General features: G+C 44.0%; 1 protein-coding gene across 2 annotated transcripts in view; it reads left to right on the forward strand.

Annotated features, from left to right (window-relative positions):
- Window positions 1-3401: 3401 nt before the first annotated feature.
- The window catches only part of MFSD1 (major facilitator superfamily domain containing 1), a 499977-nt gene continuing 476120 nt past the window's right edge, over window positions 3402-27258 (forward strand). Inside the window, exon 1 of one of the 2 annotated variants that reach the window (XM_069618453.1) lies at window positions 3402-3634. In XM_069618453.1, coding sequence (XP_069474554.1) covers window positions 3481-3634 — 154 coding nt within the window. In that variant the 5' untranslated portion in view covers window positions 3402-3480. The remainder of the gene's footprint in view (window positions 3635-27258) is intronic. The other variant, XM_069618454.1, reaches the window with a different exon arrangement.

Below are 27258 nucleotides of genomic sequence, written 5' to 3' on the forward strand. Positions count from 1 at the left end.
ATAAAGATGACTTGAAAAGTACACATACCATAGTAAGGTACCCACTCAAATATATAAATCATTACAGAAATATGTTAAGCAAAAAGTGTACAATTGTGGTATTATTCCCCCATCCTGACCGGAAGACTAGAAATACTAGAATGCAATTCAGCAAAATGGTTTTGAAAATATGTTGTCAAGACGTATAACAACATGTAATGTGTGAAAAGGTTACCCCATTGTGTTGCAATGTTTGACAAATGAAAGGTTCATATATGATGTGATGAAAATATCACATTCTACCAAATGGAACCTATTTTTTGTGTGTTAAATATGAACATCTGAAAATAATACAGCTATCCTTCCATATGCTCAACCTGGGCACCATGGTCCTTCGGTTGTTCAACGCACTCCCAAATCGTGGCACAGAGGACGACTACGAGACAGCGAAAGACATCCTCACCAGGAAATTCGAACCCAAAGTCAGCCCTGACTTCGAGAGGTTCAAACCTGGACACAGGCTTTCCTCAAGACGCGCGTGTGGATGCCACAGATACAGCAGAAGGTCCTGGCACTTGTCAAAACCTGTACAGCCTGCGTATTGACACGTCGGCTAGGACCCCTCAAGCTTCTTAGTGGCCATCGACGAGTACACCCGATACCCAGAGGTCGAGTCAGTCATCTCGACGGACGCAGCATCAGTCACCACCACGCTGGTAAAGATGTTAGCAATCCACAGCATACCTTCGTCAATAAAAAGCGACAACGGCCCACCATTTACAAGCAAAGAATTCAGACGATTTGTTGACAGCATGGGAATCCGGCACCACCACATCACCCCATACTGCCCCCATACAGTGACGCCGAAAGATTTATGGCGTCCATCAACAAGTCGGTGAGGATCGCAAAGGACAAGGGATAACCCTGGCTGCCCAAACCCTACAGGTTCCTCCAGTCATACCGGCAGACCCCCCAATCAGCAACTCAAGTCAGCCCGGCAGGCATTTGGGGTCCCCATTCAAGCATGACTGCCCCTACACCACTTGTGAAGGCCCCGTCAGTGGACCTGGAACAAGTAGAACGCTGAAGACATGAACACAACACCAAAAAGGACAGAACCAGATGGGCCACTCCAAGCAACCTCTAAGTAGGGGCACCAGTGTCCCTTGTGAAGAACAGAGCGCAAAAGGGTAAGATGTTCCTCTCCCACGAGTCGCTCCCCTGGACCATCATCCACCAAGAACCTGGACTGGTCACTGCTACAAGGGCTCTGGAGACAGTGACCCGAAATGTGTCTCACTTTCGACAGACCCCACCAACCCTATGGGAAGAGTCCTGAGAGAATCAAGACCCCGCAGGAGCCTGCTCCTCACTAGCTGAGAGGGCACCACCTAAAGAGGGACAGAAAGACAGATCACCTCCGGAACACTTGCCACCCGGTGATGAGGGCCAGAGTGCGCCCAGATCCCTCACCCTGCAACGAGAACGAGGGGAATGATATTCGCCTGAGAAGCGGTTGATACCCTCCACTCGACTTTAAGGATACATCTTGAGCGGCATCTACACATGGGCGTGAGCTTGACTGGCCAGGACTGATGAGTGCAAGGCGACTGGAGAGAACCACCAGAAGAAAAGAAGAGTCCACTGGTGTCTCACTTATTTGATTGTTCTGTTTGTCTAAAGTTGGAAAGAGATTTGATGTCCACGTAATGCATGTCACGAGAAGAAGTAAATAAAAGGTGAGCAAAAAGCATGTGAAGGGCAGTCCCCACTCTGAGGCCATATCTAACGTCCATTTGTACTTCTTGCGTGCTTGCCAGCTCTGCGCTCCTTTGGCCTCGCCAGGCCCAGCCCCTCCCGGCGCGAGCCAGACACCTCATCTGTCTAGAGAGCCACAGGAAGTTTGGAGGCGACCCTGTGGCCTCATGCAAGCTTTGTACATGGAAGCTGTGCAGCAGCTGAGGCAGAGACTGGTGCCTTGAGGGCCCCCTCTGACAGCGGGGTCCTGTGCCACCGCACACACTGCTCATGCCTCGGGCCGGCTCTGGCGGGAGTATAAAATCATAAATGCAAAATTCTGATGCACCAGGGAGGGAGATTTTGTCAGAGAAATCGGGAGAAATACATTTTCCCATAGGAATGCATTGGGGATAGAATAATTTGAGGCAGGAGAACGTGAAAAATAGTGATATTTTTCACACAAAAGTCGGGAGTATCCCACCTAATCCATAGCTCTCAACCATTTGTCTCGCAAAGGCGGGTGAAATCACCCGATTTTGTTTCTGGCGGGTGAGACGCCCATTGGAATGAATGGGCGTGCAGGAGGCTTGGCGGGTGAGTCAGCCTTTGCAAGGCGGGTGACACCCGCCAAAAGCGGGTGTGTTGAGAGCTATGCCTAAATCGGGAGGGTTGGCATGTATGTAAAATAGAAATATTTGTAATCAAACAATCTGGAGTTTCCCACCTAAATCTGGAGGGTTGGAATGCAGGGCCTGAGACATGCACAAGGCAGTCTCTGGGGTATTTTTTTTGGTGGGCCTTGTGTCAGAGAATAATCTACATAGCTCTCAATGCACCCGCTTTAGGTAGATGTCACCCGCCTTCCAAGCAGCAGAATCACCTGCCAAGTCCCTCATACGCCCATTCACTTACACTGCAACAACAAAACAAAAAACACACAGACTTGCACAACAGTACACAACGACTACCGGCCGCAAACACCCCAGGCCCAGCCAACGGACGCACCGGGCTGAGGCCGCCAACAGCACATCACTGCTCTCTTGCACTTTTCCAGCTTCCTCCCACTAACTCACCCTTCCTTCCTCTTTCAGAGCCGCCAGAGGGCCAGGGGACCACTCCGGTGGTGATAGTGCGCGGTACAAATGTCCTTTAACATTAACATATGGGCTCTCACCCACCAAAAACAAAATCAGGTCTTTTCACCCGCCTTGGTAACATAAAAGGTTGGATGCTATGTAAGCATCAGGCATAAGAAGCATCCAGGGTTGATCCATAACAATGCCTACACAAAAGCCAAAACTGTTGGCATTGCCAATGCTTGGTTTTTAGGTTAGGTTAAGCAACATTGCCGTCCACGATCTCTCAACTTAAATGAGCCTTAATTCAAAGACACAGGGAAACGAAGTACGTCGGCCATTGCAATAGGGATATTTACGAATGATGCATGAAGCAAACGTAGAAAAAATCAACGCGAAGCCTGCTTTCTTTACAAAATGAATCCAGAAAAACATATTGTAAGATTGGGAGTACCACACATTTTGGAGGACAAAAGTCTATGTATACGCTAATTCTATTCTGCTCTTGCAGTTCATAAAACTGAAAGACGTCCGTTTCAAGATGGCTGCCATATTTGAAGCCTGCTCTCAGGTTTGTTGACGAGTCTCGGTCACAGGGTTCACGTGATTGAGTAACTTCTTACTCACATGACCCTTTGGTTTAGGGACAGGTTACGGGACAGGAGTCGCTCGTAAAGCTCCAAGAATGGCGGAAGAAGAGGAAAGGGACGCTCTGTTGGACGAAGCCCCCAAGAAGAGCAACAGATCCGCTGATAGAGGAACAATGCTGGCTTGCTGTGACCCCAGCACGTTTGGACACAGGATCATAGTGCTAGGGCTCATGTGTTTCCTGGGCTTTGGTAAGTTATGGAGCAGTCTCTTGCTCCTCAAGTCACCCAAATAGATGTGGTTGCAATACTAACCAGCTGCAGATCCTAGTGCTCGTCAGCTCTGGCCCCTAGCGTTCGATTGTTTTCCGTGCTCCCCATCTGCGATCAACGGTTCTCCAAGTGCGATCCCCCGCACAACTGTTGCTCGTTTTTGAAAGCTCCCAATTGCTCAGAGACTTCTAATGCTACATCCAAAAGACGTGTTTCCCACCATTGGTGGCGAATGGGACATTTAAGAAGTGCTGAGTTCTACTACTCTAGGGCCAGCCCTATAGACTAAGAGCGAATATTCGCGATTGTAAATAATGATTGTACTGAGCAAAAAGAAAACACGTTTCTTTTCAAAAGAGTGTCTGTTTCTCGGACTTTCGAGTTGTAGTCCCACTATTACATCCTCTTCAATCCCTGCTTTTAACCGATCGTGATAATTGCCCAAACTAACCATACGTAATGGTGTAATTGGCACGACTAAGAATATTATCTTTGCAAATGTTTTCTGTGGACAATTTCTTTTGTGTTCTCCCGGCATAACACTATGCAGTCCATCTCGGGTTACTGGGTTTTCAGGTGACCCATATTGCCGGGCTTATGTTGCTAATTTCCCCCAGTTGCCCTACTAGAGGAATTGCCTTTTTATTTTCATCATCTAGTTTGTGAAGGCTGTTAGTCTCATTTTAATGTCTGCAGACTTATTGCGTAGTCGTGACTGATAACATTAGTGAGGAAGCGGTTTACTTTTTCGAGGAAGTTCATTTTGCATTGCTAACAAATCCTGTTTCCCATCCATGTCAAGGCATGTGTGTTTCGATCTCCAGTTTCTCAAGATTGTATATACATGATGTTGTATTCTCTCTTGTAGTGTATAGCAGTACACCCTATCCCTGCATCCTTGGATGGGTTTCCGTGCCATCTGTGTATGGCTTGGCTTTGCAGAAGGAATATTGTGATGTCATGTGGAGTGTTTATGCCTGAGTGATGGAATGCATGGGTGAATGTTCTAACCTGGTCAGTTGTTCTGCCAGAGGCCTGGGTGATGGGCTGCCAGTGTTTTATTGTCCTATATGTAACTTATTGACTGCTTGTAATGATAATAATAAACCTAGCAAGTCAACGTAAGAAGGCTGGGAGCCGCTTCTCTACATGTATTGGCACGACTAATAATATAATCTTTGCAAATGTTTTCTGTGGACAATTTCTTTTGTGTTCTCCCGGCATAACACTATACAGTCCATCTCGGGTTACTGGGTTTTCAGGTGACCCATATTGCCGGGCTTATGTTGCTTATTTCCCCCAGTTGCCCTACTAGAGAAATTGCCTTTTTATTTTCATCATCTAGTTTGTGAAGGCTGTTAGTCTCATTTTAATGTCTGCAGACTCGCACATTATTGCGTAGTCGTGACTGATAACATAAGTGAGGAAGCGGCTTACTTTTTCGAGGAAGTTCATTTTGCATTGCTAACAAATCCTGTTTCCCATCCGTGTCAAGGCTTGTGTGTTTCGATCTCCAGTTTCTCAAGATTGTATACACACAATGTTGTATTCTCTCTTGTAGTGTATAGCAGTACACCCTATCCCTGCGTCCTTGGATGGGTTTCCGTGCCATCTTAAGGGCGTTTTCGATCCTGGAACTCAGACACATGTTCCCCATCCCAAATCAAAGAATATATCATCAAATCAAAGGGATAGAAGAATCTCTGCCCCTCCCACAGCCCATAGCATGATGTGCGGCCCTATCAGCGATCAACATATGCATGAAAGTGCCCCTGACCGCCTTCCGCCATGCTGGAATCAGAAAAATAAACGTGTAACTTTTCAAGTACAATGTTGGACGTCCTAGTATAAGTACAGGAAATATTTCAATAGTGGCAGCCACAAGTAATGTGTATAGGTACATGGCATAGACCATTTGCTGCATTAAAAAGATACGCATGAGGAAGGTACGTTGTATCGGCAATTGTTTTGAGTAAACAATTTGCAAACCATAAGGAAGGTATGTCCACTAGTGTGACTTAGACCGCTAACAGCGAGGAAGGTGTATACATGCTCTAGCACAAATGCATGACCCAGGATTGGACGTTTTGAGGAAAGTACGTGTATAAGAGAGGCAGGGCACAGATTAGCAGCCCAGCATATGGAAGTGCTTTTTCATTGCTGCTCGAGACAGATTGGTGAGAACGAGGTAGATATGCTTACCTTAACATAGATGCAGAATTTGGATTAGGACCTACAAGGAAGCTGCATGTGTCCCAATATAGACTGAGAATAGACGAGGGCCATGAGTAAGCCAAGAAACAAATTAAATTGTGTTATGCAACATATGACTTGTAACCATTTTAAGTTACAAGTCATTAGACGGGCCTAAAATGTTCTTCATGCACACCATTTCTTATTGGCCAAGAATCAATTATCACCAGCCATTGGCTAATCGTGACTGCACATTTTCAGGGCTGCTATTTTGATATACGGATCAACACTGTAGCCAGCAAGTTTTTTTGAAGAGTGTATCCTAAGAATCCAATCACTCTTCGGGGCTAAGAATTTTTTAAATATTTAGGATATGGCAATTTTTATATGTTTGGCCATATACGATTAAGTGAGTTAAGTCAGGCTCACATTTTGGTTTGGTGGTGAAGCTGGAATTTGAGGTCATTCTTCAGTTTTGGCACCAAGCCACATTGTTTACCATTATTTTTTAATTAACTTTATTGATATTTTTAAGCATGGGAATAACAACTTTTTCCAACAAGTAAACATCATTTAGATAACATTACATTGTTTTTAACACACTTTTCTTAACAATAACGCTATAAACTAGAAAAGGGAAAGAGGAAAGATGAGAAAATATGCAATTTAGTTGTGAATGTTTGTTTTGCTAACTAAAATAATATCCAGATTTATAGATGTTGCTTAAACAATACATAATCACATCATCAACCAACATGACCATATTTCAATATTAAAGAAAAAACCTTGGTTTGGAAATGGAGAATGATTATATCTGTTTTCTCATTCATAAATTGAAATATAAAAGTAAGACAATACTAAAAGATATGACCCTAAATCATCTCATCTGGGTTTTACTGCTGTGTTTCTAAAGATTATGTACAATGACCTTAGAAGAAAATGTGTGATTCGGTCAGTTGCTTATAATCATTGTTTGACATAGCCTTGCAGATTGTTCTTCATGATGTGAAGGAAAAACATTTGAAAGTCTTGAAAAAAATAAGTCCTTTTATGTGTCTGATAAGAAGACTTGAAAAAGAGCTTGCCAGGGGCATCACACATTCAGTTGACCATCAAGTCTGACCCCTTCCCCTCAAAGGACAATTGTGAAAAGAAAGGGCAGACAATGGATCAAAGCATGCCACCAGAATGTGAGAAGAGCACATCTTTTTCAAAGAGGATGGCTCAGTATGTATAGCAAGATAAGGTGATCTTTCCAGGATAAGAGTATTATGCCAAGGCTCATAGACCACTTTACTACAACACTTAGGTAACCAATCTACATGTATAGTGTAGTGCATTGTTTTAAGGAACCAGAAGTGTACCTATCAAATTTCATGTATGCACGATTTGATACACTGATCAGGAATATGAAGTTATCTGCCATAATTGACACTCTGCGCTAACTTCTTAATCAGTGTATCACTCAATCTTATTAGTATTCTTTAACTTCTGGTATTGCACATAGATCCCCAAAGACAGGTGACAACTCTATGTAAATTATGTCATACTGAACACATTACAGGATTAAATTCAGATCCAAGCTAGTTGTTGAAGGCAGACTAGGAGCCTCATCAGCACAATATACAATATCAATGCTTGCACACACACACACACACACAGCCTTCTTTTCAAAAGGCAGCCTGGTGGCAGCCCAAACAACATTGCCCGTTTGCTCTTCCATTTTGACATCTCTTCTAATAAGTCACCTATATTTGATACCAGTTGAATGCCGCATGCCAAGAACAACTGCTCCATATGCATCATGTTGAAGATGCTAAAACTGGAAAACTTTCATGTAAGTAAAATACTCTGTTGGGTATTGTGATATTCCAGTTGTATGCTCGTCATGCTGCATCCAATTAGTCCCTATTCCAGTGACTTTTGCGGTATTCCGTTTTAGCATATAAGATAGTCAGCAGTATTGGCTGATTTGCTTATGTCTGATACTTATGTCTATTTTTATGTATTCTGTAGTTCTTGGTTGGTGGATCCTGTACTTCATAGGCTTTTAAGTTTTGCTGCTTTTTTGTATTATTGTGATTGTTTAATTTCGGTATAGTGTTGTTTTGCCAACAGGTGTTTTAATTACTTTGAAAAAACTCTGACATATATAGGGGTTGGGGATAAAAGTGGGTAGGGAGAGGGTTGGCTAGGGATACAAATACAGGGAAGGGATTTTCGGGGGGATCCCCCAAAAAGAAAATAGATGTGTTTCTCAAAGTAGTTGAAAAAAAATGACTTCTAAACATTTCCTGTTGGCAAAGGGACATATAACCATTTTATTTCATGTATTCCTATTCTGACAGAAGTTTGCTAGGAATTAAGGTCTGTGCATAATTGGGAGGCGGAAAGTAACAAAGGGCTTTGGTGTTCTCATTCTCCAAACCATGTTGGTTTGCATGTTGAAATCATTCCTTAATGTGATGGACTTCCATCTGCTAGTGGGAATCACCCAGATTTTATTGGCATTTTTGAAGCGCTAGAAAATGGGTCCTGCAGTGAGATCAGTGTAGGCCTTATTTTCAGACTTGTTTTCAAAACTGTTGTTGGTGAGTTTGTACACGGATGGTCCAGCCGATCATTGTGTGTATAATTGAACTTGTGTAATAGCACAACTCTGTCACAGCTATTTTCCGCAATAAATATGATAATTATTCAGGTGCATAATGGCCCAAGTAACCTGGTCTTGCCTTACATTGTTATACGTGTCAGATTAATGTTATGTTATTTTGCATTTATATAGCGCCTTATATACCATTGGTATCGTCTGAAGGCGCTGGTAGGTTGAACGCCCTTGGGAACCGAAGTTCAGGTCAGTAGAGAGAGTCAAAGGTGCATGTGAGCACCAGGTATGTGTGCAGCTGGTGCGGTATTCGTGTAATAGCTTCTGTGGTGGTTGAGAGATCAGGAGTATGTGTTCGTTCTGGCAGGATTTATCCAGACCGAATGTGGCTGCGTTAGGCCTGAGGAGAACGCCTGGCTGGGGGGTGTGTAACCAACAGTGCTTACTTAGAGTGATGGGGAGTGCGCGGCGGATGTTTGTATGAGAACAGTTATACCGAATAGTGTCATAGTATCACTGTGTTCTAGTTGAGTGGTGGTGTAAAGAGGAGAGTAAGCGTGGTGGTGTGATATGATGGGTTATATGCTCTTTCAAACGTTCCCTGCATTCCAAACCATATTATGTACGTCACGCAATTCTATGCGCTCTAGTCCATTCCATGTACTCTTATTCATTCCATGCACCCCAGTCTGCTCCTCACACTCCGGTCTGCTCGACGCACTCGTGCACTCCAGTCCGCCCTGCGTGCTCCATTCCACCCCACATACTCTAGTCTGCCCCACGTATGCATTCCTGTCTGCCCCACGTATGCATTCCTGTCTGCCCCACGTATGCATTCCTGTCTGCCCCACGCATGCACTTCTGTCTGCTTCATGCATGCATTCATGTTGGCCTCATGCATGCATTCCTGTCTGCCACTCGCACTCTTGTCTGCCTCTTGCACTCTTGTCCACCATTCGCACTCAAAACTGCTCTATTTACTCCAATCTGTTTCGTGTACTCTAAGTTGTTTTATGTACTCCCTCCATATATTTCGTCCATACCATTCCGTGTATGCTAAGTTGTTTTATACGTCAGCCGTTCCATCAACGTACGTCAGCCGTTCCATCAACGTACGTCACCCGTTCGATCAACGTCCAGCACGCGTTCCATCCATATATGTGATTAATTCTATTCACGTATATCATTTGTTCTATTGATATAGAATCCATCTACACACTTCACTCGTTCCGTCCGCTCTACGCATTCAGAGGCTCTACGTACTTATCCAGACTACGTACTCATCCATACTGCATGCACTCTGCACTCATTTGTTCTACATACTCAATTGCTCTACGCAACTCATCCGCTCTACGCAGCATGTCTGTTCCCTCTAAGCACTCGTTCACTCCCCTTCTACGCACTCGTCCGCTCCCGTCACTCAACTGTTCTATGCACTCATCCGCTGTATGCGCTCGTGCTTTCCACGCATTCAACTCATCTGGTCCCTGCTCCCATCCTCTCCTGGCACTCGTCTGCTCTAGGCACTCGTCTGCTCTAGGCACTCGTGCTTTCCATGCATTCAACAGCAATATGCGCTCATCAGTCCTATGAAGTAATTCGCTAATATGCAGTAATCCTGTTCTATATATTCATCTGCTCTATACACTCGTCCGCTCTATACATTCGCCAGGTCTGCACATTCATCTGCTCCAGCGATCACACACTCTCCGCATTTCGGTACTCATCGGCTATCCACACTCGTCCGCTCTGCATACTCGTCCCCTCTACACACTCATCAGGTCTACAGTCATCCGTTCTGTGCATTCATCTGTTCTACGTACTCATGCGTTCTACTCGCCTCTCTATATTTACGCATTCATCCGCTCTAGACGCTCAACTGCTTAACATGTTCATCCATTCCATATACTCATCCGATCTACATACTCATCCGATCTACATACTCATTCGATCTATAAAGTCATCTGTTCATCCACTCATGCATTCTTCCACTCGACGCATTCATCTGTTCCACACGCTTCATCCATTCTAACTATTTAATCCAAGCCATTCACTTTGTTCGCTCCTCATGCATTATGTCCATTTTGGCAGTTTATATCTCTTTACCATTTCCCTATGATTTATACTTTACTGGTTTAATTCTGTTTGTCCTTCTAGTTTATATTCGGGTTATTAGCTGTCAATTTCTTGCATCAGGTAGTTTGTTGGATTGCTGTCAAAGCGATGCTGTTAGTCTGTTTGGGTTCGTTTTGGTACCGGTTGGTTTTAGGGGAAGAGCCAGGTTTTCAGCAGTTTGCGGAAAGACGTTAAATCCTCAGTTAGGCGGATGTGGGGTGGGAGCGAGTTCCACAGGGTGGGGGCCAAGGCTGAGAATGATGATCCACCCAACCTGACTGAGTTTGTCTTGGGTATGACTAGGAGGCCGGCTGAGCTTGATTTTAGGGTGCGTGGAGGGTGATAGGGTTTTAGCTTGTCTTGAAGATATTGAGGTCTGGTTTTATGTAGTGCTCAATGGGCGATGCATAAGGTTTTGAAAGTCACCCTTCGGGCTACTGGAAGCTAGTGAAGCGTCTTAAGGGCTGGGGAGATGTGGTCTCTTGGGCCGAGCGTAAGTAGCATTTTGGCTGCTGTGTTTTGTGCCCTTTGGAGTTTATTCAGTTGGTACGCGTGGACTCCCGAGGTATAGGGGGTTTGCGTAGTCCAGTCTTGATATAACGATTGATTGGACCGCAGAGAGTCTGTTGGGAAAGGAGAGATATGGAAAGATGCGCCTAAAAGTTTTAAGGTGGTAGTGGCAGGACTTTGAGACGTTGTTGATGCGCGAGAGTGTTAGGTCAGAGTCAAGTGTGCATTCAAGATTTTTTACTGAGTTGCAGTGGGTCGGTAAGTTGCCCATGGCAGGTGGCCAGGGTAGTGGGTGCGGAAGAAGATCGGAGTTGCCACATACCATGATTTCCGTTTTGGAGGGGTTTAACAGGAGGTGGCTTTGGGTCATCCAGAGTTCTATGTCCAGGAGGCCAGGTTAGGTCGGGAGTTGGGTTTTGAGTTCATTAGTTTTAGAATTAGTTGAGTGTCGTCAGCGTAGTTGTAACAAAGGATGTTGTGTGAATGAATTATTGGTGGGAGGGTGATCAGGTACAGATTGAATAGGAGGGCGGATAGGCATGCTCCTTGTGGGACTCCCGTGTCGACTGGTCGGGCTTGGAAGGTATAGGTGGAGATATTGTTGTTTGGTACCTTTCTTTGAGGAATGAGGCTACCCATTTAAGAGCGGTTCCACAAATTCCTAGGGAGTGGAGGCAGTCTAGGAGGATTGAGTGATTGATTGTGTCAGATAGGTCAAGAAGTATTAGTGTGGCGCATCCCGCAGAGTCTGCCGTCATTTTAAGGTCATCCCAGATTGAGGTTAGGGTGGTTTCAGTTCCGTGACGGGCTCTGAAACCTGATTGTGCGGGGTCAAGGAGATTGTTGGCTACGTCAAAGGCATTTAGTTGGGAGTATGCGGTTCGGTCAATGAGTTTGGCAAGGAATCTGGTGTTTGGGATCGGGCGGTAGTTTTTGGGCTCAAGTGGGTCAAGGGATGGTTTTTTAATTAGCGGTTTGACATGAACCGTTTTGAATGCGTTGGGAAAGATACCAGAGGAAAGGGAGGTATTTATGATGGATCTTGCGTGTTCTCCTGCACAGGTGGAAGCAAAAATCTCTTTGAGGGTTGTGGCCGGGCAAGGTTCTAGCGGAGAGCCAGATGGTTTGCGGGCAGATAGGAGTTTGAGAAATTGCTTTGGTGATATTGGACTAAAGGATTCGAACGTTGGTTGCATAGCGGTTGCAGCTGGTGGGTTGGCCGATATGGAGGGGTGGGGGAAGTATTGCCTGGTGGATGTAAAAGAGCCAGTTTGGTGGCTAGAGTATTTGTTCTTTCGAGAGCCGTTTTTGTAAAAGTGGAGGGAGAGTGAGTCGCACAGTGATTGTGAGGGGCTCGGGACGGTCGTGGTGCAAGCCGGTTTGGTGAATTCAGAGATGATTTTGTGGAGTTCTTTGCTTGGGTTTTTGCAGTTTAGGATTCAGGAGTTGTAGTGGGCTTTTTTTGCTTTCCGGATTTCGGCCTTGTACTGATAGAGGTGTCGGGCCAAGGTGGCCCTGCTCTCCTTGGTTTTGTCTTTCTGCCATTTGCGTTCTAGGTATTTATATAGTTGTTTAGTGGTCTTCAACTCGGGAGTGAACCATTTGGGGAAGAGGCCACGGCGGGTTGATGGTTTGCAAGAGGGTGTGAGCCGCATCAGAGATGCGTTGAGCCATGAGTCAAAGGCATCAGCGGTTAGTTGTTTATTGAGTTGGCAGGTAGGTGGTGGAGACTGGAGGAGCGCGTCAGCTAGGTCCGGGACGATAATTTGTTTTTTCCAGCATTTGCGTAGATTCAGAGGTTCAGATTCGAGTACGGGAAGGGGGTTGTGTGAGCGAATGGCGAACGAAAAAATTAAGTGATAGGACCAGATGATAGGGGTGAGGGGGTTTAAATGAATCCGGGTGTTGGAGCTAAAGATGGCATCAAGAGTGTGTCCTTTATAGTGAGTCTGGCCCCTTATGTGGGGTTGGAGGTTAATTGCGTCTAAACCGTCAACGAGTGTGTCATAGGGTTGGTGGGGATGTCGAGCCATATGTTGAAGTCTCCAAGAAGGGTGAGGTTGGGATGGTTTAGTTGAAGGGTGCCAATAGAGTCGCATAGGTTGTTTGCGAATTGTCTATCGTAGCCAGGGGGCCTGTAGATTAATAGGAAGCTGTGTGAGAGCGACGGGGAGAAGAGGGATAGTTTAACAAGGAGAGATTCGCAGTAAGGATTGGAAGGTTGATTGTTGATGATTGAGGCGTGGAAGAGAGACTTGAAGACGAATGCTACTCCCCCCCCCCCCCTCCTCCTCTGGAAGGACGGTTCAGTGGGATGAGAGAGTAGTCGGGGGGGGGGGGGGGGGGGAGGCTTCATTAGCGATTGGGGCAAAGTCGTTGGAGAGCCAAGTTTCGGTGATGAAAACCAGGTCTGATTTGTCGGAGGCGAGGAGGTCAAAGATGCAGTGCCTGTTTTTTGCTACGGATCGGGCATTAAATAGGATGCAGTTCATATTGGCTGGCGAGGTTGGTCTCGGAGCTGGAGTGGAAGGGGGTGGTGGCAGAGAGACTGGAAACTGGAGAGGGTGAGGGGTAGGGTGGGTGATGATCGATGGGAATAGTGGGCGAGCAGAAGTATTGGCGGGATTGGGTCGCTGCGTGTGTTAGGATGATTCGGTCTGGCTCAGGGGATTTAAAGGGGGGGTGTGGGCGGTTAGGAGTATCAGTTGCAGTAGATGAGAAATCGAGAGAGAGGGGTTTCAGGAAGGGTGAAGCCACGGGGGAAGGAGGTGAGTGGGGGAATGAGGTGGTGGGTCGAGACAGGGGAGGCGAAGAGTGCAGAGAGATTGAGGGGGACCAGGTACGTTTCCTCTTTAGTTTCTTTGTTGCGATTGGAGTGTGAGAGAGGGTAGGGGGGCCAGAGGGGGGAGAGGGATGCGGCTTCGGTTCTTGCTAGGGCTAGGCATGCAGATATTAGGGAGTGGAAAGTGTGCGCTCCGGGGGGGTGGCAGGGGTTTGAGGGCAAGGCGGGGGGTGGATGTTTGCAAGGCAGGGTGTGCCAGGTATGATGGTGAGGGGAGTGGGCATGGTTAACGTTGGTTGGTCGGTGGTGGGGTTCAGGGGAGGAGTGTTCTTAGGGTGGTTGACTCGCCATCGTGCCCCTCTGGCTTGGTGTCTGGAGAGGGGAATGGCAGGGAGTGCGAAGGAGGGTGGGGTGATTTTGGGAAGGGGGGACGGGAGGGCAGGCTGTTCGGGGAGTGGGGGCAGTCCGTGGTGGTCGTTTCCGACTAACTTTGGTGGAGTGGGTGCACTCATGCTTGGTACGAGCTTTTAGGTGGATTTGGGAGGGCTTTCTAATTGTAGTTCTAAATTCAGTGGGGCCAGCCTTTTAGGCACACGTCCGAGTTCAGTTTGCACAGAGATGATACTAGACTATTAGGTGCACCTCTAGATTCAATTGTACACAGAGATATTAGGCTATTAGGTGCACTTCTAGATTCAATTGTTCACAGAGATGATATTAGGCTATTAGGTACTATTAGGTACACTTCTAAGTTCAACTGTATACAGAGATAATAGGTCTACCTCTAGATTCAATTTTTGTATTGAGGGGATATTAGATTATTAGGCACATTTGTAGATTCTATATTAGACAGATATACTATTAGGTATACTAATGGTGTTGTGTGCACTTCTAAATTGAAGTAAGTGCAGAGAGACTATTCTGGACACTAGTCGGTTCAATTAGGGCATGCTAATAGGTGCACTTCTCTCAATTTAACTTTATACAGGGAGGGTATTAGGCATGAATCTAAATCAACTTTGCACAGAGAGGTTATAGGGAGATTAGTCGGTTCAACCCGGCATGGCATTAGACTATTAGGATATTGGGCACACTTCTAAATTCAACCTTCACAGAGTGTCTATTGGGCACACTTCAACATTCAACTTCCAAATAGAAGCTGTTCAGGACACTTCTTAAATTCAACTTTCACAGAGAGTCTATTCGACACACATTTAAATTCAACTTTCACAGAGAGGCTATTGGGTACACTTCTAAGTTCGACTTCTGAGTGTACTTCTAAATTCAACTTTCAATGAGCGGCTATTGGGCACTCTTCAAATTTAATTTTCACAGAGAGGCTATTGGGCACTCTTCAAATTCACTTTCCATAGAGAGGTTATTAGGCACACTTCTAATTGAGCTTTTCGCACAGAGACTTTTAGGCACATTTCTTAACTTCTTAAATTCAACTTTCACAGAGTGTCTGTTGGGCACACATTTAAATTCAACTTTCACACAGAGGCTATTGGGCACACTCCTAAATGCAACTCTCACCTGTATAGAACAGAGTTTCCAAATGCAAATATATTACAGATATAACAAGTTTACAGTGGTTGCTTTGTTAGATGAGTGGTTGGGTAGTATGGCGTGAAGTAATTGCTTCTGGCCCAACCCTTCCAACACTTACTTATTGGTGGATACCTGCAGATACGATCTGGAGTCGTCTCTGAAGGAGTCGTCCTTTGCCTCAGGTCCTTAGCCGATGGGCTTCCGGACAGAGGGCTGCCCTAGGGGAACTGGTAATGGAGGGGAATCCTCTCAGTTGGACCAATCGGGGTGGGATGGGCGGGGCGGGAGGGCGCGAAATAAGGAAGAGGGTGCGGGGGGAGCGGGGAGGCAATCGTGGGACAGGAGGGCCTGGCTAAAGTTCTCAATGAAGGCCCAGAGGGACAGCAAGAACGCTAGAAATGTGACGCACATTCACTGGCAGTCTGTTCAACCATAAACTGACAACGGCCACCGCGCACACTATTATAAAAAATGTTACATTTTTTTCCGATTTCCTTCAAATTATTTTCATCAGATATCCCAGTCTTAAATAGAAGTATTAACCATGATATACTTGTTTCCAAAAAACTTCTTGATACAGAGGAGGATACTCGCTCCCTCAAAACATTTTGACCTTGTTGGGGACCAGAATCCGGAGGAAATTATGCTTTAAAAATAAACAAGACAAGATTACCTCAAACCCTTCTCCTGCAGATTCATTTCAAAGTAACTTGTTTGATACTCCCCGCACAAGATTCATGTTCTCCACAGTTAAGCAAAGGTTTCTCATACTGGCATGTTCGGCTTGTAAATTGATTTCAGAAAAGCTTTACAGTCCCTTTTTTAGGTCTACAAGAATATCACAACCCATTGTTATATGCTCAATAATTATTATGGCCTATTCATCACCATGTGAAAAAGGTCTTTCCTCTATCTTTACAAAATTGAAAAAGCTATGGCATGCCAACTAGTCTTTTCTTCCTTTCAATGTATTCCAAAATGTTTAAAACTTGTAAACATTTTCACTCCAATTTCAGTAGTCCCCCAAACAAATAAATTCAGTTAAAGTGCAACTCCTAATCACTCTACTGCTAAACATTGTACTTAACCTACTCGTTTGTTTCTAAATGTACAATTTTAAAACTGCTTTTCTTCACAATTATGGAATTATGGTATTTAGTTTTTCAAACTTTTCTTATATATTTAACCGTATTGTTAATAATTTTATCTGTATTTATCCACATTTTTTGTTGATCTGTTAAACATAATTTGCGACTAAATTGAGATGGTGAAATAGTAACTGCTGCATGCATATTTTGTCGAGATGGTAGTTTATATTTGTATGGATATATTTCAGTAATGCTGTATAAACGACTGTTATGCATAGCTGATATACTAATAAAGAATCGAGTTCTCTGACACATTTATTCAAATAAAAAATGTTGCACCTTGACGTCTGTAATGAGAAACTCATACCTGGGTTCTTGCACATCAAGACGAGATCCATTTTCATATTAAAAGCAAGCAGCTGCTCCTTAAGCTGACATAATAAACATCTCTGTAACTCTTCAAGCCATTCCAAAGATAAATGCATCCTTTATTAGCCTCTCTTTGTTAGTTTGGCAGGCCTTGCCCTGCAAGGCATAATTAACACCACAAACATCTAATCAAGACACATGAATTTCCTTTTCTTTTTTTTCTTCTTTTTGCAGATGAACAATATAAGGAAATTGAGTGTGTACATGCAAAACTGGAAGCCATCATCATAATGCGTAAAAATACATTTTAATGGTCAATATAGTTAAATCAGAGGTACAGGTTTAAAGTTGCAAGTTTTCTGGACCGCCACAAAAAGTTAATTGCCACCTTAATCCTACACACACAGCACATGATTTCTTAGTCGCCAGTGGCAAATTCAAACTTACACCCAGTTCTAAATCTTAGTCGTCACAATCTTTACAAATCTGAAAAATATATACAATTTCTTATTTTCCTCAGTTCTCATTAAAACCTATCGTTGCCACAATACTTTGACTTGTAATCCTTTCAGCACAATTATTTACTACCTAGCAATAATCTCTCCCAACTTCAATATTTCTTAAAGGCGAAACGCTTGTAGCTCTTACGTAGTGCTGAAATTCCCACTGATATAATACCACATCAGATCTCGCAGTTAAGATTTTGTAAGCAGGAGCTCCAATCAGCTCCTGTGTTTCCAACATTAACCAGTCACCAGGAGCTACCACTGGGGAACGAGGAGCTAGTACATAGAACTACGCAAATCTAACTTTTAAATAAAATGCAGACATATTATTGGATCCATTAGCTATGACCTTGTGTCCTAATTTTTATTATTAGATGTCCCAAATGCAGAGAGTTACATTCACATAGTTGTTTGTTTGGCATCTGTTGGCCTGGGGAGCCAAGAGTAGCTCCTGGTAACTGTTAGTTGTAAGCTAACCAGGCTATAAGCAGGAGCTAAATAGCTCCCAGGTTCCCTCGGTTCCGAACCCTGCCACATTCAGATAGAATATTGACATGAAACGAGATAAGCTATTGTTTTCATTGAGGCCTTGTGGTATAACTGATTTTAAACAATCTAAAATGTGTCTCTGCGCAACGGCACGTTCTGTTATAAGTTGTTGAAATAATGGTTACTAATTCTTATATTTAAAACTGGCATATCTGTTGAGAATAAGTTGAAGAAATAATTTTAAAGCCATAGTGTGGTTATTTTTTTTTAGTTATTCTGACTACATATATAGCAATGTGTGATTGAACTTACCAACGTTTATACTTCAGAGCAACCCATGTGTATTTGCTACTGGGCGTCACTAATTGCCATGCCAGCAACATGTTGGCGGCACTGGGGCTACACTTTCATAAAGTCCCCCATCTGACTCACTAAAAAGTGAACGTGTTTTTGGTTGGAAATCATTTAACAAATGTACTAGTAGCCTACAAATTGAAAGGTGCATTACTGATATCTGGCATGTGTAGAACAAAAGTTATTCTAAATGCTGCTTTTTCATTTGGTTGGAATAAATACGGGAATCCCCTTTTGAAGGTAAATGTAAATACATTTATAACTGTAAATCACCATGGCCTGGTGGCAGTTTCGTTCATTATAACAATGACGCTACATCTGATTCGATATATAGTGGCCTATGTTGAAATACAGGTATACTTTGACAAAACCATCTGCTGTAATTTTATTATCTACATGTTTTCCATGACCTGCAGTTGTCGGAACCTTTGTTGATCACTGTCTGGGGTTCACCAACAAAAAGGTGGTAGGCCACGCCCTGAAGTCGCCCTTTGTTCCCGGATTAGGAAAGATTGGCACTTTTCCAGAGTAATTGGACATACTCTAGGTAACTGAATGGGAGTCAGTGCTTCAAAGAAAGCCCTGCAAGCACAATGGGGAAGCCACACCTGGGATATAATGACTGGAGAGTCTTTGAACTCAATAAGACATGAGGGGGGGTGGTAGTGTTGCTTAGAGTATTTGACCCCAGATGATGGGTCCTACTAGCTTAGAAGTGGTTAGTTTCTCCTCGTACTCCCTTCCAAATCCCTGCAGACAAAACACTCTGAGAACAGCAATCGGATGACAAAAACTTCTGTTTCAACATCAGTGGGTGGCCACATACAGAATGCTTGAATTGAGCAAAGATTTCAGACCCCACTCTTTACCTTAACAATGTATGCTTACATTTGAATATTACTACAGACAATTATCTGCATTCCCCTGTCTTGATATACTTAGTGCCCTTTGAAATAAAAGTCTGCATATTTTGTTGCAGGGGCGGGTTCGTGTTTGATTAGTTTCTGCCCTTTAAGTTTGATTAGTGTCTTCTATTTTTTTTATTTCATTAGATGTTTCTTTTATTTTGGTGATACAGTGCTATTGTCTGCATGCTTCATTGGTGGTTTATATCCTTTAGAAGGGTGAAGCCTGCCCCTGGCCCGTTCTGCCTTTGAGGAAGAGGCGGTATAAGATTCATGTCATACCCATTTCACCCTTTATGATTGAGATTGTTACTGGTTTAGTAATATTATTGGGTAGAGTAGGACTTTAGAAACCACTACTCGTTCCTGTACTTCTGGAGAGCAGTAGTCCTTTCATCAACCATTAATAAAATGGTTTAGCAGAGCATTACCATTCCCTTGGCAGTGCCCTTATAATTTTCTATCGATGATGTAAGCTGAGCGAATGCAATAAACTTTGCTCATTGAGAATCTTCACCACCATTTTGAGGTCCAGTTAAGTGAGCTTGAGCTGTATGGCAGATCACGTGCATCTCTAGGAACTGTGAATGTAGTGGTGACCTAAGCTGTTTATCATTGCAGGTTTTCTTAATGTTGTTTTAGTAGAGGAAGCAGAGGCAGCTAGTGGGTTTTTTGTTTTTTTTTGTTTTTGTTTTTTAATTTTTTTTTTTAAAGAAGGGAAAAGAGAAATTACATTTAATTTTTATTTGGGGCCGTCTACGTTTCAGTGAATATGTGGAAGCGGCAGAGTGTAGCAAGAAGCCATAATCGAAGCAGGAAGATTTGGGGTGGGAGGGGCTGTCTTGCTTCCCCTGGAGAAAATATTTGAATGGATTAAAATGGTGCATTTTACAACACGCTTTCAGTAAACATTTGGCTAAAAGGCCACACAGTTTAGAATCTGTTCTGTAGGGCAAGGCATGAGAAGATCCTTCAGTTGCCAAGTCCCCAACAGTGCACAGGAGCATTTTCATGATACCTTGGCCCAATAGGTCTTATTTTGCCAATGTAAAAACATATTTTCATGTGGACAGTTCCCATACATGCCCATACTGGCTGCACCAATATATACCAGTATTCTTACATAATAAAATACCAGTATTCTTACATAATAAAATACTTATGTTTGCTTTGCCCATAATGCCTGCAATCATATGATATGATAAGAAAATATGTCCATGCTGGCTGTGCCAAAACATGCCAGTAGCCCCATGTAAAAACATACTCCTGTTGTCTTTGTCCTTCATGCCAGTAAAAAATGCACGCAACAGTTAGAAAATATTTCCAGACTGTCTGCAGCAATGTAGGCTGTTTTCACTTAAACACACTCCTCATGTGGGCTATGCCCTTTATGCTCCATGTCACAGTAAGAAAGTGCCATGCAGGCTGTGCCAACTGAGTCAGTATGACCACATGAACACACTAATCGTGTTGGCTTTGCCCTTACCGCCAGTTAAAAATGGCATGGCACAGTAAAAAAAAAAACCTTTCTGGACTGGTTGCACCAATGTAGGTCTGTATTCCATGTAAGAAGCCTCATGTTGACTTTTCCCTTCACACCAGTGTAAAACGACATACCACAGTAAGAAAAAACATGTCTGTGATTGTTGATTGCTGCACAGATGCCTTCTACCCCATATGTAAGAACACTCACTCATGTTGGCATAGCCCTAACTCAGTGTAAAAAGACATGTTTTCGTACTGTGGCTTGTTTGCTACACAAATGCCCCCTCCCCCAACACCAAATTTAAGAACACTGAGAATGTGGGCTTTGCCCTGAAGACCTTTTTGTTTAATGCCATTCCATAATAAAAGATGTCATGCCATTTTACAAATGCATTAGGCTGTGTGCACTAATGCCACCACCCGGCCACAGCCTTTCACGCACACACATTGATATGCGTTCACACAATCAGACACTCGCTCATACAGCTCAATCATTCATTCTCACTCTAAGGCTTCCTCACAGATACTTGGCCACTCCCATGCATGCACCCTTTTCAAATAGGCTATTTCTCACACACGTACACTTCCACAAATAAGTGTGATATGATAGGTTATTTATAACGCGCTTTACACCCAGAGGTTTCTAAGCGCGGACCTGGGGATCGAACCCCGTTGTTCCGTGTCGTCTTGCTTCCAAGGCGAGCATGGTGCCCCTGAGCTATTCTCCAGAGGCAAATACGAGGGCGCACAAATAATGCATACACAACATTCCATTTTTTTATACTAAAAAGGTAATGGGGAGCAGTGGTGATCTTCTCTTCAGGATGGGCTTCCCGCTTTTGTCCAGACGTCGACGTCTTTGAGGAACAGGGTCAGGAGACGCCCTTCACCCGACCCCATCCTGCCAGGTCTTGGATCAGGTAGAGGGCGGTATTCTGACCTCCGTCCCCAGCCTGAGACATGTAGTCAGACGGTGTGAGGGGTCAAGAGGCCTTTAGTATCCATCATGCCCCAGATTTGATTTCCCACTGCCCCTGAAGGTTTCTAAATCTGTGACATCATTGATAGTCTCCCTAATGAGTTCACAGAGCTCTGCCTGAGCTGAGGCATAGTTATTTTATTCACTGCCATTTACCCCTGTAAAGTGCCATGCAGGACATAAGGGACACAACCAGTCTTTGCATTTGCAGAGAATTTAAATGCGTTTAGCTTATTTGCAAATGCTACATTTGCATTATTATGGAGCAGGTTAAAATCGCTCGCTTTTGAATTTTTTTTTGTTGCTGGGTTTCCTTTACTTTCAGGCCATAGATGGTCCAGAAGATTCTGGGGAGGGTGGGCGTATCGCCATTGCGTGCTTTGTGGGCGAGCCACCCCAGACAAGAAGTGATTTCAATCAAGATTGTCGATTGAAGCTTGTCCTATTTTTCTATTGGTGAGTCACTGCCTAAACTGCTTTGCTCGATGGTTGAATTGTATGGGATCTATGTGATTACTGCGAAAATAAAACACAGCCGTCGAAAATGCCGAATTTATTGTTTTCCTTTCACACATTTCCATGCAATATATGCAGAGGGAGACCCCCCAGAGTCCCTCCCATACTCTCATCACATTATTTATTACCCTAACCAACACCCCACATATAATTGTGTTGAAATGTGCAGTAAAAAACTCTGCATTTTTGGCTGTGGTATTTTCAGCTGTGCAGTAATGGGGTGATGCCATTGTATGCATTCGCAAATTGCTTTGTCTGCTAGGATTCTTGTAGCATCTTTAACCGTCATTGGCAAAGCCAGCTGTTTTGGCTTTTGTGTAGTCATTGTGGAGACATTTGCCAAACTGTTGTTATGGTACTACCAAACCGTAAATTGGCAACAGCTGGAACATCAGTAAATGGGCATATGATGTTGGCGCCTACCCAATACCTATACTCAAACCAATTCTAAACTATTTGATGAAGTTCCCAAACTCGTACCCGGAAGCCCAATTCTACTTAATCTTCTGCCGACTAGAGAGATTTGCCAAGTCACACGGCAGGAAAATGAAACTGATGCAAGATGCACTCTATGTAATGATATAACAGCAATCACAAATAGGAAGCACATCATATATTGTACAGCGTTGACAGGAGTGAGAACCCAATATTTGAGCCGTTTTACATATAACTGCAATTTTAGATGTTGAACATTTTATTTGTAACAGAACCTCTAGCAGGGAGGGAATCCTAGCTACGATTGCCGTTCTGAAAAAATTTACAAGAAGCACATTTTGATAAACTTTTGGTAATATTGGTCTAATTGTGATGGTGCTATGTGGTTTTAGACAATTTGTTATATTACTGTTGATACTTTTTATGTTCATGCAATGAACTGAAATGTTTTGTTTTCATAATGAAAGTGTATTTAATGTTGTGTAAGGTTATAAAATGAACACTGTTGCCATGAATCCTGTTACATCTCAGAGAAATTCAGGTTAACTTAGTTATGGTCACTGTTTCTTACTTGGTCACTGTTACTTCACAGTTAAAGGTCACACACGTTTTTATACCCTAAATGCACAAAAGTGATTGTTGTGGATCTGCTACCCTCTTAATTACTGTTACTTCACAGTATTAGGGTTTGCTTCGCTTGATTTTCTACCAATTATAGTGCTACTAGCATACGGCAATCGGACCGTGTGAGGCGCGCATCGATACATCTCTCTCCATCTCCGCCTGAGACCAAGGTTCTCCTTAGAGAGCAGCCACATCTTATTTCTGACACCTTACGAGTTGGAACCTTTTCTTCTCATTCACAACGTTATAAAAAGGGCTGCCTAAGAGCTAATCCAAACAATGTTCAACAGAACAATCAAAACAGTACAAACTTCGCAATTTGACTTCAATTCAATAAATAACCCCTGATGATCCGTCCGAAAACAGACTGTGAAACACGTGTTGGGTAGCAGACCAATAACATAGCCTCACCACCAGTATATCCACACTATAATTGGTAGAAAATCAAGCGAAGCAAACCCTAACAGTGATTAAGAGGGTAGCAGATCCACAACAATCACTTTTGTGCATTTAGGGTATAAAAACTTGTGTGACCTTTAACTGTGAAGTAACAGTGACCAAGTAAGAAACAGTGACCATAACTAAATTAACCTGAATTTCTCTGTGATGTAACAGGATTCATGACAACAGTGTTCGTTTTTTCAACAACAAATTGGGACAATATGCAATTTGATCTTTACTCTACCTAATCACCTGAATGCACGTTACCACCAATTAAAGTTTAAAAGTTGGGAAAAATTACAAATTGTGACGTCTCAATCTCTTTATATTTTTTTCGCATGTAAGACTTCAAAACAAAGTCAGGCTAAGACACCGATGGATTTATTATTTTCAGTACCGTCAATCCTGAAACCATAATACACGACTAATTTCTCTTTTCGTGTTGTCTGATTATTTGGATACATTTTTTGCAAAGCGCGAAACACTTTCAGGTCTAAATAGTTATTTTCAAGTTTAGTTTCCCTTTACAGTCTAAGGGTAATAGACCTCTGTTACGCGGCTATGCATTTTCTCCACTGTTAAATTGAGAGGAGTGCCGGAATCAGCCCAAGACTGTTTATATGTGTATTAGTCTAGGAAGGAGTAGGGCTGTAGTTGAGTACAAAGACCTTTTGAGCACTAGTATGGTCAAGGAATCATACACTGTAGTATTATAAAACTTGACATATATTTATTATATATACTAAGGCAATGTCAAAATCAAGACAGTTCAGGTAAGCTAAAATAGTTCACACAGATATGTACACTAGACATTTGCTGCTGCAATACTCGGTTTCAGTAGTAGATCTTAGATGATTTACAGGTAAGTATAAGAGTAGCTTTAGGTTAGCAAATCATTCATCAACAAACATTTACTTGATTAGCAATACTGGTAGGTTAACAACTTTAGGAAACCTTTTCTTCAGAAGTCCAACACTATCTGGGGGATGATAGTCTCAAAAGTCAGATGGGGACACTGGGGAACCAGTGACCCGTAGGCAGCAGAACGGAGGAAGGCAGACACTGTCAAAGTTGCAGAAGGAATGTTTTTGTAACAAGATTTGGGAATTTGATTCAAAGGATGCAGGGGGGCTAGGTAGGCCACCTGAATGATTTCAGCTAAAAGGACGGATGTCTTTAGACTTGGGAGAACACAGTTGGGTCATTCACCCCAACGTGGCTCAAGTATCTCAGGAGGAGCGAACAGCAACACAAAAACTGCCTAGGTAAGCACCCAGGAGTTAGACAGTACCTTCTATGATAAAGAAGAGCAATGTCACTTTTGCTCCCCAAGGTGAGGCGACAACTGCTCTAGTTTGGGTATCTGTCCTTGGCGGCTGGATGAAGACCTTTTGGCTGGAGCAGACGTCAGATTCAGTCACAGGGATGCCTAGCAGACTATCGTCGCAGCACTTGGTTGCGGAGGCTCGACACAGGCTTTTTAGCCGCAATGGTTGTCACCCGGCCTCTTTCTTCTCTCCGTCCTCGACTCTTCTGAGGGGATTTCTACTAGGGATTTCTACTACCAGAATAAAGTCTCTATAGGCCCTGACAGATGTCCACAAGTTTGCAGCTGGAACCGCGGTTGACGAGACGATGCATTACAGCAATGCGAGAGGTCCCAGGGTATTCGAGGATTGCAGGCCTGGAAGGTCGCAGCACTTCGTGAGATGGCTCAAACTGCAGATGTTCTTGAGACTGGTTAGGTCCACCAGTCCAAGGGAGGAAGTGCACAACGGTGGAACAGTGCAATGGGGAACACAAATTGACGTGATGTCTGGAGCTACAGCATTACAGGTAGTTACGTGGCGACTGTTCGCCTCTAATGAACAAAGCCGGCTCCTGAGGCAGAGATTGGAACTGGGAACTGTTTAGTGGACCACACAGGTGCAGGAGTGTAAACTGGCAATCGCCAATGCACCCAGAGCGTATACACCAAACATTATAACGTGTACGTTACACGTGAAGGCAGGGAGCTACCTCCCAACATGGCGCACTGAAGCTTGCCGTCACAGCAGGGACTACGAGCGTCGCATTTGAGCTGTACACACTGAAGGCACTACAGGGCCAATACTGTGAGCCTGGAAATACTGGGAGCAGCCCCCATTCACCATAGGCTGGCATTCAGCAGAACAGACAAAAGGCAAGCGTTGAACTAATGGTCTGCAAATGACTTCGCATAGGGGACCCAGGCATGACGTCAAAGTCCATAAAAACAAGTCCAAACGGCGCACGTTGGATACGTTCACCAAACCCTCAAATTCGAGGGAGAGCACTATGCCAGCGACCCCACTGCCGCAAGAGGAGCAGGACTCCACAAAGGGAGACCAGCAGGTTCTAGCGGCCATAGCAACCCTGAAGATTGCATTAGAATCCAAAATGGATGCCATCAGCCTGGACGTGAATCTCCTGAGGCAAGATGTTCGGTCACTGGCAGAACGCACTGCAGCCCTTGAAAGTAAATACTGCTTGTTTGAAAGAGACCTCAAGAGATGTAACGATATTGCAGCAACAACTGCAGAACCTGGAGGGGATAGTTGAAGATACAGAAGGGCGGGCCAGATGCAATAACTTGAGAATCATTGGACTCCCGAAAGGTGAAGAGGGCACGAACCCTACAAACCTCATAGAGAACATGCTGCTACAAGAAACTGGCCCAGGCACCCTTATGCAGGGTTTCACATTAGAGAAAGGGCGCACAGTGCCCTGATGAGGAAACAACCGCCACAGCCTATAATAGCCTGTATTTTGAACTACAAAGACAGAGAAAAGATCCTTGAATACTTCCGGAAAGGTGGTACGATTCACCAAGCACAGCCAACATTACTGCATACCCAGACTACACCTTGCACTTCACATTGGTCAAGAGGAGGCTGCAGGAGGCATGCCTCAAGTACATGCTGCTGTATCCGGCAAGGCTTACGGTTATAAGCAAAGGACGTGCCCTCTTCTTTGACACCCCTGATGATGCACATAAATGGATGGACACAGAACTTGCCAACAGGTGCAGAGAAACAAATAACAGGTGATATGGACACATGCTAAAGGCCTATGGAGGGCTTGCAGAGAGGTTGCATAATCGATTGCAGCAGCGCGCGCGACCTATCGGCAAGGACATGGGCACTAACACCTTGGTGGAGCAGTGCAGGCTCCAATCGGGAGCGCAAGCAAGGAAGTGTCCTTCACCCAAGTTTGGATTCGTTTTTGGATACTAGCTGTTATGTATCCAACTGCTGCACTCCAGGCCCCAGGACAAGCAACTAGCATGGGAGTGAGAAGCGGGAATGCCTGAGCACAAGGTCTTCAGCCGGGAAGGGAGTTGGGGTATTTATTTGGTAGTTAGCCTATAGATCCACACAAGTTAATTGTAAGGTGTACAATGGACTGATTCGTGTAGCAGCCTATTTTTGGCATGGCAGAACTTAGAATAGCTTCCTGGAATGTCAGAGGTGGGTGGGGGGGTAAATAGTTATGTCAAATGTAATAGAATAATGACATATCTGCGACGTGGCCCTCCTCCAAGAAACCTGCCTTACAGGGGAAAAACTAGCCACCCTCGCCAGAAAATAGTGACACAACTCTAGGCTTGCTGTATTCGGCATATGCCAGAGGGGTGT

The sequence above is a fragment of the Ambystoma mexicanum genome, chromosome 10, assembly GCF_040938575.1.
Source record: "Ambystoma mexicanum isolate Mex_15411 chromosome 10, UKY_AmexF1_1, whole genome shotgun sequence".
Taxonomy (NCBI): domain Eukaryota; kingdom Metazoa; phylum Chordata; class Amphibia; order Caudata; family Ambystomatidae; genus Ambystoma; species Ambystoma mexicanum.